Source organism: Gymnodraco acuticeps, unplaced genomic scaffold, assembly GCF_902827175.1.
Source record: "Gymnodraco acuticeps unplaced genomic scaffold, fGymAcu1.1, whole genome shotgun sequence".
NCBI classification, from domain to species: Eukaryota; Metazoa; Chordata; class Actinopteri; order Perciformes; family Bathydraconidae; genus Gymnodraco; species Gymnodraco acuticeps.
In genome coordinates, this window is record NW_022991219.1 from 334,949 (window position 1) to 351,021 (window position 16,073).

General features: G+C 40.0%; 1 protein-coding gene and 1 long non-coding RNA gene across 3 annotated transcripts in view; one reads left to right on the plus strand and one right to left on the minus strand.

Moving 5' to 3' along the window:
• shoc2 (SHOC2 leucine rich repeat scaffold protein) overlaps nucleotides 1–16,073 on the minus strand; it is a 16,347-nt gene continuing 274 nt past the window's right edge. For both annotated transcript variants that reach the window (XM_034239243.1, XM_034239242.1), the window contains exons 2-9: nucleotides 8,999–10,074; nucleotides 8,340–8,477; nucleotides 8,108–8,238; nucleotides 7,555–7,743; nucleotides 6,670–6,792; nucleotides 6,088–6,225; nucleotides 5,463–5,580; nucleotides 1–4,457 (exon numbers count right to left, since the gene is read on the minus strand). In XM_034239243.1, the coding sequence (XP_034095134.1) occupies nucleotides 4,249–4,457; nucleotides 5,463–5,580; nucleotides 6,088–6,225; nucleotides 6,670–6,792; nucleotides 7,555–7,743; nucleotides 8,108–8,238; nucleotides 8,340–8,477; nucleotides 8,999–9,701 (1,749 nt within the window). In that variant the 5' untranslated portion in view covers nucleotides 9,702–10,074 and the 3' untranslated portion in view covers nucleotides 1–4,248. The remainder of the gene's footprint in view (nucleotides 4,458–5,462; nucleotides 5,581–6,087; nucleotides 6,226–6,669; nucleotides 6,793–7,554; nucleotides 7,744–8,107; nucleotides 8,239–8,339; nucleotides 8,478–8,998; nucleotides 10,075–16,073) is intronic.
• The window catches only part of LOC117561689, a 4,446-nt gene continuing 3,985 nt past the window's right edge, over nucleotides 15,613–16,073 (plus strand). The window contains exon 1 of the long non-coding RNA XR_004571420.1: nucleotides 15,613–15,997. This is a non-coding gene — a long non-coding RNA (uncharacterized LOC117561689). The remainder of the gene's footprint in view (nucleotides 15,998–16,073) is intronic.

A 16,073-nucleotide genomic window follows, 5' to 3' on the forward strand; every position in this document is an offset into this window, starting at 1 on the left:
TAAATTTGTAAATATTTATCGGTTTATTACAGTTAAAAAGATGTATGTACATACAGAACATCACCAAACATGGTAATTTTCACTCATTTGCAAAGTAGCACTCTGCAATAGTTGGTTTCAGGATAACTGTCTTACAATGGGGCGGCATTGATAGAGTTTGTCATTTACAACCAAGCACACAATTTTCCTCTTTTTCATTTGCCAAATAATACTTGTATAGGCGTAAAACCAAAATAAAACAACAGAAGGATGCTAAGTAAAACAAATTGTGGTTGAATTGCTAGTCCAAATCCAAATTCCTGCTGCCAACACGCAACTTTGTATGTACTGTACACAGGTAGAAACACCTCAGACTGGATCTTGGTCGCTGTGGTTAGCAATGAAGACTCGCATAGAGGTAGTCATGTCTGCATCTGCTCGTCCAGTCAAGAGACAACCGACACAAAACCTTTGCTTTCAACATCTGTTAAATCTGTAGACCCAGATCCCTTTACTGACATTAAAGAAAGAAAAGAGATTATCTGTCTTTGTTGTTTAAATCAAATTGTCATCAAAGTTTTGCTTGGTGCGCATAAGGCAGTCAAGAAAAAGTATGGAGATACAATATAGGGGGTACTGGCGGCTTCCCATTAAAAAGGGCCTTTCCACCAAAAGTGACTTGGTTTAATTACAAAAAGCAGATGTCTATTTAGTTATGTGTAGCAACTTTTACTTCCCTTGAACTTTATTACTCAAACCTGATATGACTTGCTAGGAAAACATAAATCCTTTTAACTTCTGGTCTACCTTTTGCAGAATAATTGCAAGCCAGTTTTGGTGGAATTCCTCTTGAATGCCAAAGACAAGTGAGACGCAAGCTAATGCAAATTCACTGCATAATGGCATTATCTTCCATTGCAATGTCTCTTTGTAAAACTCATCACATTACACATTTTGCAATACTGAGTCTACCGTAATGTCAGATTACTGTACAGAGTAAAAGGAAAAAAACAAGACAGAAAGAAACTAGACCCAAATTGACATTGTAACGACCAGTTGCTTGTCATCAAGTACAGTCAGTGGCCATAGACACAAGGAATAGCCAAACAAACACATAAAAAGGACCATTAAGGCTGCTTGTCAATGTAGATTAAGTAGGATAAGCATTGCCACACAATGCTTCGATACCCTTTGCAATATACAAAAAGGGAGCATTTGCAGATACACCAAATAGCCACTAAATCCAAGTCCTATATGCAAAAAACGCCCGATTCTGACCCAGACAAATGTGTTCAACATGCTTGTTTCCTGTCCAAAATAACCAGGCAAAAAAAGGACATGTTGTATGATCCCGAATAAAAAGCAAAATGAGAGAAATTACTTTGATCTGCGATGCTTTCCACGGCCTAAAAATCACAGACGATAGAAAAATAAACACCAATTATACTCCAAATATTTTGGATGCACCAGTATGCAATACGTTGTCATCATTTTTGATATAACAAGTCAAAACTGAAACTGAACGTGCTAGTCGGTGATCTCCGTCTCCTACACAGCACATTAAAACTACATTCCAGGATCTGATAAATGCTCTCCGGTCCATTAGCCTAGTTCAGTTTGTGCCCCACCTCCCGTCATCCTCTGCATCTTCATACACATGCAGGCCTCCTCAACCTTGCAAAATGGCACATGATAAAACGCAAAAACCACAGACTGAATGTAAAAATGGGTCACAGCACTCTCGCTGCATACCTAATGCACGTCTCACTTTTGAGTACACGTTGAAGGCATTTTTCACACAATTGTTTACAGCTAAAAGTATATACACAACAAAAAAAACAACTTCCAAAGCTTTTATAGAAAACCCAGGAATGCAATGCCTCCGGTGTGTTGTTGAGCGTGAACACAGAAAGCCCTTTTTACAATTTGTTGTTGTCTTTTCCGACAGTCTTGTACTGTAACTGCGTATAGCTCAAATATGCACCTTGTTGCGTCGTATCATCGTTGTTTCCGAACGATTTGATCTGTGAGAAAAGCCACCGGGCCTGACGCCAAATCAAAACGGTCAGTGGATTTGTGCCTCGTCAGGTTTGTATCAGTGTTTGGAGTGGACCGCTCCCCGCCTCCTGCCTCCCCGTGTTGTTCAGCATATTGTTTCAGTCCACGAAAGCAGCAACAGATTCTGCTGGTAAATCAGAAGCAGCGGCACATCGCTCCCCAGCCGAGAGGAGACGAGCCACAGCCAAGTAAAACACACCAAGCTGCTGCAAAAAGTAGACCCACACGTTTCAATACAAAACAGAATCATGATTGAATATAGAGCAGGGATGCAACACGTTTTCATAAAGAAAAAAAAGTTGGGTTTGATTACCTTTTGTTGGGATTTTTAATGTACAGTCACTTGAAATAATACTAACTAAATACACATTTCATCATTTAGAAAAAAGAAAACACTCAATGCAAATTGATTTCAAATAAACAATGCTGATCTGAACTGCAGTAAGCCTTCACTTGCAATGGAGAAAGCAGGATATGGGAATCTTAAAACATCTCAGCCACACAGACCCTTTTAAGATTGACAGGATACAACTTCCCCAAAGAAAGTTACTAGTATATTCTGAGCCCGCTAAACTCAACATTTATGTTCAATTGATACAAATGTACATGATAAACCGTTATTTAAAACAGATAAAATACTTTATGAAACCATAACCAATGAGAGGCTACTGTGTGTTTGTTTTTTTTTAATATAGAGGATGCCAATGTCTTTTTAAAAAAGTGCATAAGAGCAGCAGCATTGCTGGGACAGTGTGGGACAAAAGAAGATATTTAAGGAAAAAATAGATATAATTACATAAGGAATCTAAATCAAGGGAACATTTTCCATCATGTAATTAAGATTTGTCAAAAACAAAAAAATACTGAGGAATTAAGGATATTACCAATAGGAAGTGTTACCTGTCAATGATTTCTTATCAAACTGTTTTGAAGCTCTGATACACTCACCACAGCGCAAGAGACCGAGATAAGGTCTTCTTCTAAATGCTTGATATGTTGGTCAATGATCAATTGAATGATAGCTATGCAGCCCAACACTGAAGATAATATCAAACCAGTAAACAGAACTAAAATTGCACTCAAGGCAACAACCAGGATTTGTATACATGTATAAAACATCTCGTCATTTATCCCATCACCTCTGTAGGTTTGACTTTTTTCCAAATAACTTTTTGTCACAAAAGCAATATTGACGGGGGTCACCACCAGCACGGGAGAAAAGTCCATCTTGCTTCTTTTTTATGATTGGCATTTCTCATATACGTTACTAGCTTAATGTTTAACAACTGCTGCTGTTATTTGTTAAAAAGATCTCCAATTACCCTATTTTAACTAATTATATCACTTGCTTTAACAGATTGATGCTACAGCAAAAAATGCAACAACAAAAAAAAAAAGTTAAACTAACTTAAAAACAGCAGTAATAAAAAATGAATTATTGAAATAATTTATATCTTTGTATTCTCATGGACAATTGTGTCTAGAAATGAACCACTGGATCACTCTAAACATAGGCACAGTTTTTGAAAAGAAACAAAAACAGGTAAAAAAAAATACAAAAAGATATTCTAAACATGCCATCATTAGACCTTTGTTCTCTGTGGTCAAGAAGCCGTTAACATAAGTTATCTGGAGCGAAGGTGATGTAAAAAAAAGTGAATATCAAAAGAAAATATAACAAGATGACAACGTTAAAATTACAGCAGCAGCAGTAAATGTTCCAAAGACTTTTTTTGTTTGTTTTTGCATACAATTGTATCCTTGCTCACATAATAGATGCGTGTAATTACTGTAAATACATTGGCAATGGGAGCACGGTTTATATGGTTAAAAGACTTGCCACTTAGCTCACAGTTACTCAATATATATAACTTTATATATCTTCAGTTTTGGCAAAGAGATGGAACATTTTCCTCTGATAGGGAATGAAACATGAGCAGGGGTGGCTGGGGTACGAAAATGACCGTGATAAACTCTGGAGTAAAACAGAAGTCAAGTCTCAGACGATTCGCCCCGTTTCTGCCCGAGGATGGTGAAAGAAACATCATCTTGTCCTCCCTCTTCCTCCATGTGTTCGCCCCCGACACTGATTGTGGCAAGTCGGTTTTCTTTACAGTGTATGATACACCTAATGGGGGCGGGCAGGCGAGAGGGTGCAGAGCAAGTGGAGGGTTTGGAGTTAAGTAGGACTGGGAGTGAGCTGCTTTCGGCTCAGACCATGGCACGGTACGGTCCCTGCATCTTGAGGAACTGGATGATGAAGGAGGGACCCCCTGCGACAATCTGGGGCGGCAGGTGGCTGAGGGGACAGTTCTCGATGCTCATGATGGACAGCTTGCTGCAGAGGGCCAGCTCGAACGGGAGGCTGCGCAGGTTGGGGTTGTCGTTGAGGTACAGCTCCTCCAGGTTCTCCAGTGTACCTGAGGACAGACGGGACCGTTAGAGGAGGCATGAACCGAAGCTGCTGCTGTCATCAAGGGAGGCGGGTCTGAGAGCCTCGGAAATAATGGGGATTATGATGTTTGCCATAATCGCACAGCCCTAATTCAGATGCATTTGCTTCCTCTGGAATCCAGTCTGAAAACTCTCAAAATAAACCCACCTTCAGCTACTTTCTCCACCCGTTGTAATCTCGGGCTAAACTCTTAACCTCAGCGGTCACCAGCCAATCACACGCAGGAAGGGTCAAAGGTGTGACACACTGTTAAGCTCTCAAATCCGATTGGTTAAGTTTATCTTTTTTCAAGGAAACAAAGTCACACTTTAAATCAGATGAAAAGATACAACTAATTTATAAAGTTACATTTTAAGAACATGGAAACAACACCATAAAAATACATACGTTGTTCTTTACATCTGTGGTCCATTCTACAGTACTGCAATACTACCTGGTACAAGTGTTTGTCAACAGCTTTAAAATCAAAACTGCTCCAGCTGTTAAAAATCTGCTCACAGATTGTTGGTCAACCTGTCAGAGACTCTATGACTCATCATAACAACCTGGTGAGGCTGTCCAACAACATCATCTCTGACCCAAACCATGTTCTGAACAGTGAATATGATCTTCTACCATCTGATCGGAGATACAGGGTCCCACGATTCAATAAGGTCAGACTGAAGCACTCCTTTGTGCATCAGTCCATCCTCACAGTAAACACAGAGCTAAATCTCAGATCGAATGCACGCTAAAGGGTCATGAAAAGGTTTCCTCTCAGTGATTGTGATGTTTTGTTAAATGTTCGTTGTTTGTGTTTCATGTCTTGTGTCTGGATATGTGTCTATGTTGGTGTTGGACATGGAGCTGCTGTGACGCAAGTCACATTTCAGACTTGATCTGACCAATAAAGTATTATCGTACCGTAACCCTTTACTAAGAGACACTAGTTTCGCATCGTCAGCGAAGAATACTCAGTTGATGTACTTACCTATTTCCTCTGGGAGGTGTTGCAGCAGGTTCTCCCCCAAACCCAGATGAGTAAGGTTGGTGAGGTGGCCGATGCCTCTGGGTAACGTGGTCAGCTGATTATTTGTCAGCACCAATTTCTAATGAGAGAGAAAGAGCAAAGGTTATAATGTGCTCTAAAAGATGGTTAAATTAGAATGCCATAGCATACACGCTTTATCACCCAGTTATATTGTCTGCTGTCATCACACAACTGATTGTCTGATAACCTGTTCTACTAAACTGTCCTACAGCCAATGATGAGGCTCTAAATGTTTACGTTTATTCTTATGATTGTTCCTCAGTTTGATATTTCAACACAATAACCAAAGATTGAGTATTGTTTGAACTGTGTAAATACAGAAGTGTTTTTGCTTCTTATTCAGGCACTCATTAGATCCTGGTTCTAATAAGCCATATTTATTTAAAGCAATTCAACAGCCATACTATAGAAATGCATCACCATCTCCTGCAGTGTGTTTTATTACAACAGGATTTGCCAAAATCAGATTTTTTACAAAATGTTCCTATATAAACAAATACAAACCTATACAACAACAATCTGCAACAAACAATAAAGAGCTCCAGGTATAATGGAGAAAACGTACCTGTATGTCTTTAAGATAAGCAATTTCATTGGGTAGAGATTCCAACTTGTTTTCCTCCAAGTCGAGCTCCCGCAGCTTTCTCAAATTCCCAATACCATGTGGTAACTTCTTGAGAAGATTATTGGACAATATTAACACCTGTGAAAACAATGACGAGTTTATACACAACAAGAAACAGGGATTGCTTCACTGTTTCAGTCAAAACATGTCAAACAACACATGAAGACATTTGAATATTTGTGTTAATAATAACTGAAACATCTTGTGAAAAAAGGTTTGTTGGACTTTTTAGCCTGTACTTAGGTTACTACAGTATTGAGGAAATTGGCCTGTGTAGTACTTTTCAGCCAAACCCAACACGTAATACCATGAGTAAGAGTTGCTTAGTAAGAGTTGCTATCCATATATGTCAAACAAGGGAAAAATGCCTCAACGATTTACTCGTAAGATAAGGGCTGTAATGTCTGGACATATTGGCTCCAACACTTCTATTCATAGAGGATACTCTTTGTACTTGTGAGTACTTGATAAACTTACTGGGTATTGCACAAACTCAAGTCTGACTGTAAATACAAGACCCACCTCCAGCGAGACTAAACCACAGACGTCCTCTGGGATCTTTGTCAGCTGATTGGTGGCCAGGTTAAGCTCGACCATGCTCGTCCATGTGCCAAAGTCCAACGGCAGCGATGTTAACTGGTTGTCCTGAAAAGATAATGGCATACCTTTATTAGCAAAGGTGGTGTTGTTCAGGCAGCCTTAGTTCTGAACAACACTATCAGCCAACTGGAATTTCTGTGATGCAGCTCCATCTAAGGTGTTGCATTATAATATAGCGGCATCTGTAATTAAATAATATTGTTGTAGATATTGGCCATCCCTATCTTCTAGAATAGGCGTTATAAAAATGTACGCACATCCTTTAAAACAATTAAATAATTACATTGTTAGACCTTGTTCAGTTTTAGTAAATATTTATATCCACCTTTACTGTGAGGGTTCAGCTTTATTATAAATGTCGCAAAGTCAACAATTCATAATGCTGAAGACTGTACCGCTACAAATGGATTATAGATAATTTGTTAAGATTTAAAACCTTGTATATTACCGATTTACTTATCGTTTAAATACAGTATCGCTCAGGTAGAAGGTCCAATTCATTCTCACGGTCTAGCTTGATTTTTTACAGAAAATATTTCGACAGGTTACAGCATGAAATTCAGAGGTGTCCATAAATAATAATAAAAAATCATGGCTGAATTGAGCTAATACCGTTTCAGGGTTTCTGGCCCATTGCCCCACTGTCAAGACTTGATGGGACTTGAATAGAACACAGCCATCTTTGGTGTTATTGGAATCACTTGTTTTTCACATTTCGAAAAATAAAATATCTGAGGTGAAAATAAATATTCTGAATATCATTCAATACTTTTAACTACAGGCAACCATGTATACAATCAAATATACCTTCATGTTAAGCTTGCTTAACACTTTGGCCCTGGAGAAGATGCCAAAGGGGATTTTGTTGATGCGGTTGTGCTCCATGTTGAGGGAGTAGATGGTGGAGAACTGGGATGGTCCCCCCACAGGGTACGACTGGAAGCAGTTCCTTGCCAGTGTTAGACTGGTTAGGTTGACCAAACTTGAAAGTAGGCCCTAGCCAAGCACAGCAAGAGACATGACAAACCATAAGAACAGGACTCTATCAATGTAGGCTACGGTCTTTACTTGGCATACATTAGTGGATCTCGGTGATACACAAGAAATTAAGTGGTTAAGCTCTAAACAATGCAAACAGTAGCTTTTTTAGAGACTTCATTTTAGAGCACAGCGCCGAGGGCTCAAGGCATTAACATGTATCTGTTGTTTGTATCTTTGATACTTTTTGACCTGCAAGATCATTGCAGAAAATATTTGATTTTAGTATAATGCAAATTACAACTGCAAGTGATAATTATTATTATAATTTCTTACGATGTTATTTTTATTCAATCAACATTGTGTATTTGGTTCCACTTACTTCAGGCAACACCGAAATGTTGTTGTTTTCCAGGTTTAGCTCCTCCAGCTCTCGGCATTGGGCTAATGATCTGGGGATCGCTGATAATCTATTGTATCGCAGCCCTAAGCGATTTATGCTAGCAAGGTTGCCTACAACGACAAAAGAAACATTACAACGTGTATCAAATCTAGTTGGCGCCACAGACAATAACTTTGCTTTTGAGTCATAATATGTACTGTACTAAATGTACCTATAGTCTCTGGTAGGTCCAAGAGCTCATTGTGCTGCAAGTCGAGGTTGGTTATCTGTGTGCAATTCCCGATCTCCTTCGGTAGGTGTTCTAACTGGTTGTGTGCCACATCCAGAGTTATGAGATTGCATAGCTCCCCTGCAGAAAGATGTACACAAAATTGGAATCAACTTTATTCAAGATGAAAGCATTTACAGTAACCCACTCTCTGCTGCACTGAGGAAATCTATCTTTGTCCATCCTTTAAAAAGGTCAGATGACTTTTGTGCATGCTAGGCTTAAGTACCTAGCATGTTTTATAGCAAGAACTCTATATTAAATCACAAAAATACAGCACACAAAATACAATGGGCAGCTGGATTCCCCGCTTTAACATTCAGTAATATATGTGATTTTGAATAGTAAGATATGTTTTTATGCTGGGAGCTGAGGAAGTGTGCTATTGGTGCTTTTTGTTTTTAAAAATATAAGATTTTTTTTAAATATTCTATCAGCACATATAATTTGGGTGGAAATGAACACTGGCTTAATGCCATAAACCCAATGGTATGCAGTTACCATTATTGGATTTTTCATGACCACTAGACTTCATTGTGTCTTCTTGATTTGCCTACATTTGGGGATTTTCATTCCCGTCTTTAAACACAGATGTTGCTCACCTATCTCTGCAGGCAGCTGTTTAATCTTGTTCTCCCGAATGCTGAGCATAGTGAGCTTGGAAAGGTTTCGGATGTCCTTCTCCACGGTTGTGATGCGGTTGAAGCGCAGGTACAGCGTGGTCAGAGATGTTAGTCGGTAGACGACAGCCGGTATCTCTCTCAGCTTGTTGTGCCGGAGGTCGAGCATTCGAAGCTTCTTAAGGGAGTCCAGGGAGTCAGGCAAACTGGTCAGGGAGTTCTCGCTCAGCGCCAAAGTGACCAGGCCTGACAGGCAACCAACCTCAGCCGGCAGGCTCTGCAGCTTGTTGCTGTATAAGTAGAGTTCAGCCAGCTGCGTCAACTCCTTAATGGAGGTGGGCAGCATGTGAATGGACCGTTTAGATAGGTCCAGTCTCATTGAGTTCTCCTCCCGGCACTTGTTGAGCTCTTTGATCACCTCGGCATTGCTGGACTTCTTGCGTGTACCTGCTGCCGGGTTTGGCCGCTTAATCGTATTGTCAACCGAGAAGGCAACACCCGGTGTTGAGCTGCTGGTGTCCTTCTTTCCATCTTTGGCATCTTTCCCTTTGGTCTTCGTTTCTTTACCACCATCTTTGACTAAGCCGGCTAGAGCCTTGGCCTCTTTTTCCCTTTCTTTCCCAGCCGGACCACCTTTGGGGTCCTTTTCTTTCGAATCTTTTTCTTTGCCTAAAGTACTACTCATGTCGACGTTATCGAGCCTCCTGCAGAGTTGCTCATGGGAGTCTCTCTTGTTAGGTTACTTATTCGGGAAAAAAGGGACACATACAGTCAAGTAGGCTTTTAAAGAAAACATCCCTGTACAGGTCCACACATTTATGATTATCCTTGAAATAAATGCCTTGTGATCCAAAGGGTTTTTTGGATGCTTTTGAAACTTTGTTCCTATGTTAAAATTCCAGGGGAGAAAAGATCCTTTGAAGTAGCAGGACTGTGGCACCCATGGGCCACATGCTTAAGTGTTCGAACTGCATACAATCCCAGGACCTTGGATACAAGTTATTTCGGGCTGCAAAGGTCATCAAGGTTTTTTTTTTTTTAAATCCGTCGAAGGTTTGCTGTTAGGGAAAAAGAAAAAGAAAATATGATCATTTTCACACGTTCAAATCAGAGTGTGCTTCTACTGCTGTAAAGTGAGGGGACATTGGATCAAAATCGAAAATCGGACAGCCCATAATAATCGATTATTCAACACCCCCCCCCCGCGGGAGAAAAAAAAAAGGGCTGCTGTTAATGTCGGTCTGTACAACGGAATTGTGCCAAAATTACGCCAACCGGCTGCGGAGGGATAATAAAACAAATAATATTTTACCAATAAACAAGACCAAATATGTTGGAGCGCACTTCCAAAACCATACTAAACATATATTATTAATATGATAAATACAAATAAATTAGACCAAAATAAATTAAATCAAATATGATGCAGTGCACTGTCACAACCTACTGAAAACTCCTTAACATATAGCCAACATTTTGGTAAAACATATTCAACATATTCCACTCAGTTAAACGTTGAAGGCTGGCCAACCGTCATGGTCCAGAAGTAACAGGAAATAAATGTTGAACTACAATTTAAGACCAAATAAAAATGTTTAGGCCACCATGGCAAATGCTGGTAGGGCTGCTCATGTCATCTCTTAAAGATTGTTTGCAAGAAACACCAGCCTGTTTACATGGTCTGGTTTCAGAGATGAGCGCAGGCAGGTGACAATATTGCCACCTGTACTGAAGACCCTCAGCCACGCCCCGACACATGGGGTGACGCCGGCCAATCACAAAGCTTTGATGCGTTCAAGTGCATTATTCTGGCACAGGAAGATTATGTTACAGGACATTAACGATAAAACAGAATATTGTTGTTCTATTTTTAGACACATCTCGCGATCGACTGGTTGGGCACCCCTGGGCTAGACCATAGCATAGGTCCGTTGTGGTCGCAAAGTAGTCAGCTGAAGCCACATCTCTCAACTTCCCCACGGCATTTGTCATATAGCGCAGGCAGCGCAGACCTGCTGAAATAATACCGAGACGGCATCGCGTAACGCTTGTCCAACGTGTTGACAAGTTGCTTAAAGCCCTGGTTGCTAACAGTGCTAACTGGGCACATATCTTTAGCGATGTGGAATGTAATGGCAAAGTACTTTCAAATAGTGGAAATAGTTTGACCCTTCTTTTTAACGAGTTGCTGCTCTTGTTCTGACATCTTCGCTCGCGCTGAACACTCACAACACATGTCACTCCCACGTGGCCGAGTGGGCTTTTAGGGTGGGGCGAAAGCGCACCCAGCAAAATAATCGTATTTTGTCAATTATGCTGTTTTCATAATCGTCGCAAGCCATAATCATAATCGCGATTAAAATACGATTAATTGCACAGCCCTAATGGAGACTAACGAATATTCGAATAATCGCTGGCATCCCTAATATATATCTGCATCTCTGTTATTCATCCAGCATTTATAGTGAATATATTTAACACTGCTAAAAATATTTGGAGAAATAAATCACTTCTTGCAGTTGCCCTAAAGCAAGGACCTTTACGGCCATCATTACAGAGAGTATGAACCTCGTCTGTAGGACCTGAATAAATCCTAACATTTTGATTGATGGGATAGTATAGGCTATGTTAGCCCATAGACTAGGGGTGTTGAAATTAATCGTTTCTACGATGCATCGTGATGCGGACGATTCTGCATCGATGCAGGAACAGAACATAGTCGATTATAGAATAGTAACGTTGCTTCCTGATCTTCCGGCCACAGCGGGACAACGGGTTTTTTTCTTTTTCTGTCACGAATATCAAATCGGTCGGTGACGCAGAGATCAGGGAACAGAAGTGACAGCGGCACAGCGACTCCAAACACAGAGCCGTCTGCTTTATCCACCAACACAAGTCCAGAACCAACAGCAGAATCACCCGCTCTGAATCAGTCCGTGTCGCTGCGGCTCAGAGACACAGGGATTTATGTTTTTAAAATACTTGCGTTACAATCATGTCAGGTTTTTGGTGGATTTAATTAAGTCTTGGATTGCAGAGTATGAATGTCCTCTTGCTATTTTCAGTTGATAAATACGTGTGTAAAGTTTGTGAAGGCAGGAGGAAAGCTTCCGCGATGACCGTCTCCTCTCCGTTCCTCCAAACCCCTCCCTGAAAATATTGAGTGACAGGCTGATAGTGACCCGATAGAAACATTATTATTCACTTAATCAGCGATTGAGATATAATGAAGCTAACTTAATCTCATACATTCATGGATTTATGCAACAGTAAGACAGAGAATGTAAGTGTGCACCCACATGCAGTATTTTTGTTTGTATATGCTATTGTAAATACTCCTGTTGTCTGCTGTGTTCAGACTCAAGTCATGTTAGTGATGCCACATTCAGGACATTCAGTGTCCTTTTTTAACAGAAGACCGTTGCTAGAAGCTGCAGAAGCATTCGTTTTTGAGGATGGAACAATTTCACACACAGATATAGGGAGGCTCGACCTATACAATTGGTTTATAATTCAATGTCAAGACATTTATGTTATTGATTTCTGACGCACTTTCTAAATAATAAAAAGGGAGTTTATATTTATTTACTGCATGTGTTCATTGATGAAAAAGAAGCCATGTGCAGTAATATAGAAAATTGAGGATGCAACGCATTGTTATGCATCGTGATATCGAATCGTTGACAGGATAATCGTAATCGAATCGTGAGACCAGTGAAGATGCACAGCCCTACCATAGACTGTATAAAACATGGATGCTGTGAAACTCAAAATAGCCTTGTTTTCCTTTTGAAATGGGTGATTTATAAAAAAGTCAGTGTGATAATTTGGGGAAAAAACAGAATAATATTCACTCGGGAAGCATTCAAACAGTCCCAAATGTGTTCTGATTTAAAAATGGGCACTGCTGGCGATCACAAACACGTAAGCCAGTAATGCATGCAGTGGACAAAAAAAACATTGGCAATTCTCTCATTTTTCTGCAACATTTTGCAGGTTAACCACACATCTGAAGAACTGCTGTTAGTTGAAAACGTTTTCATGCTGGAAAGAAAGTCTGAAACACAACCGATCCACGCCTTCCTGCCACAACCGATCCACACTGACACACTTCTCTAAACAGATGTAACTGCTAGAAAAAACTGAACGATAATATCAAAATGTCAATAAACCATTATTTGAATTGACTTGATGTTGTAATGATTATGGTGCGATGTAAGCTGCTTCAAGTGAAAAGAGTAAGTACAATAAAAAAGGTTATGATACCTTCACAATATGCTTCCTTATTCACGAGACAAAAAACAGCAACACTTCAACAGGTCTGGTTGGTTGTCAGTACCATGATGTGCCACTCCAAACAAATCTGTTGAACGTACTGAGCATAACCTCACACCAACTTACTCCTGCTAAACAAACATGGCCGAGAGGGTGTTGACATTACTGTAAGCCGACAGCCCCACCTAAACATGCATTCGGCCATCCACTATAAAGCATGAAACATAATAGTCACACTGAATATTTACATTTAAGAGACATACAGACCAAATCCTCTACTTGTTGTATCTTTGCATGACAAACTGAGCCATAATGTCTCTATTGCTACTCTGTGTAAAGCTGTCCCGCACTAGTAAAAGCAAAGCCATGGTAAAAAAGAAAGGCAGTTTTGGCTCAGGATCAGAGCTAAGGGAAAAGGTTAGTACTGCCAGAGAACTCTTTAGAAGTGGCCTTCAAAGCATGAAGTCTCCACAACAACAGGTCATATGACCTTTTGGGTAAAATAAATATTGGGTCAATAGCAGCCCCCTAACATGATGGAATGTTTGACAGTGTGTTATGTACATAAGAAAGGTATCTGCTGCTCTTCTAGACCATCAGAAATAAAAGGGTAAAAAGGCAACAGTGACTGTAATAGGCATAACTGTGCACAAAATAAGTATTACAATTACATGAGAATATCCAGGCCAGCGCAACTGCAAGAGACATCTCAGTCTAACTGTGACAGCAACTTCCTTTTATGGTTACACTCCCTGGTCGGTTTATAACAAACCACATGTAAACTTGTGATTGCGTATTGATGTATCTCTGCATCTAAAGACTTGATGTTTTCTGCTTGCACCGAATGAAGACCAAACAAGATCAGAGGAAAGGTTGGCAATCCAATAGAGCAAATTCATTTCCTAATTATTTGTAGTGATATTTATGACTATCCGGTCAACTGTTGGTCATTGTTTGGTCAGCTCATTAAAAGAAAATATATAAACCAAACCAACGCAGACATGCTCATGGTTGGATTTTTCAAATGCATGGAGGAGTTTCGGCAAAACACAGTGGTTTAATACCAATAGCTGTTATTTAAAAAAGAGGGTTCAGGATGTAATGTACAGTCCGAGCATTAAGTAAAGTGTCTTTTATTTTAAAAACTCAACCATTTGTGGATGCTCTAAATCAATTTCCAATCTTTACATTGGCCTTAACAACTGTCTAGTATCCAGATGTGGGGGACTTATTTAAAGAAGCCCTTGTGACATATGTTGGCCAAAAGCATTGGATAATGTCAATTTAACATAGCAATTTCTCACGGACCAAACCTGCAAGCAGCATAGGGATCCCTGTTACTCAACATCACTCATTCAGTAGATACACATATTAGGTCACACATATACACAGCTTTGGATAAAAGCTAATGCATGTCCATCAGCAAACACACAACACCACCATAAAGTGCCACTACACATTTCATAGCACTTGCAAACCACATAGAGACTCATGAAGTTTCCATTAGGAACTGACAATGCCAGAGCATTTAGGCCTTGGCAGAACAGTTTGCTGTTCTCATGCTTTTGTTTGCTCCTTTTAATGCCTTTTGATTAAATAAGAAATGCAGCAATCAGATAATGCAATTAAACAAATGAAGTGCTTTCATATAACAACATGTACTACAGATTTCGATTCAGTATGCGTCTAAAACTCAGCTCCTGTGTTCATGTTGACAGTGTGCTACTACCAAACACAATAATAACAAATACAAATAAAAGCATGAATAACCCTGCCTGTCAGTGACATGGTTATTTGTGTAATATATGGAAGAAATAGCAAACGATGTGAGGTGGCAGATATCAGCTACTCCACAGGACGCAGCTAGCCTGATGGCTAACGTACGTGGACCAATGACAAATCCTTGCAAACTGATAACTGACAAACGGTACTGGTCAGGATGTGAAGTCACCGTTAGAGATTCATTATTGTACATAATATGGATAATTACGATAAGCCCACTTTGTGTTTTGGCACTGATCATTGGTGTGACGTGAACAGTTGTCATGCTAAACCTTAACCCAACATAAACTAACGTTAGCTAAATAACATTGATAGTCGTTACCCAATAGGGGTAGGCTACACTATCTAATGTTACCCAAACCAACATTTTAAAGTGTTTGAGAGATCATATCTACAATACAAATATTCATCAATAAATCTTTAAAAAGAGGAAAACATTGTAGCTTAGCCGACTAAAACGACTGACAACAAGGCAGGAAATAAAAGGAGCTAAGCTAAACGTCAACAGCAAAGCAAACGTCAGTTATGCCCAAACGCTAACGTGCTAACGTCAGCTAGCGAGCAGGTTAGCCCAGCAGCTAGCAGCGTTTTAGCGAGCGACATTAAGACTCAAACGAGTAAAAGTAAAGGCAAATGTAACATTATAATACCAAGAACCATTGTTACGCAAAAAACGTGTTACAAATGGGTCGGTGATTTGCCTGACAAATTAACTCACATCCAGCGGTGAGCTTTTATCCAAGCAAAGCTAGCTGTGTGTAGGCCCGAGCATAGCGGCTGTCGGACCGACCCGTCCGCCGTGAGTCTGAGTGACCGAGAGGGAAAGCTCTGCTGCGGCCAGCTGAGCGGGCAGAAGACACCCAAAGAGAACAGCCGGTAGAGGCAGGGGGTATTCCATGAGAGCGGCCATTTAAGAAACACAAGGTAAAAACTAACTGTAACATCGTATATACAACCCGTTCCCGTGTTGAATATTAGCTGAGGAAAAAAAGAAAACACT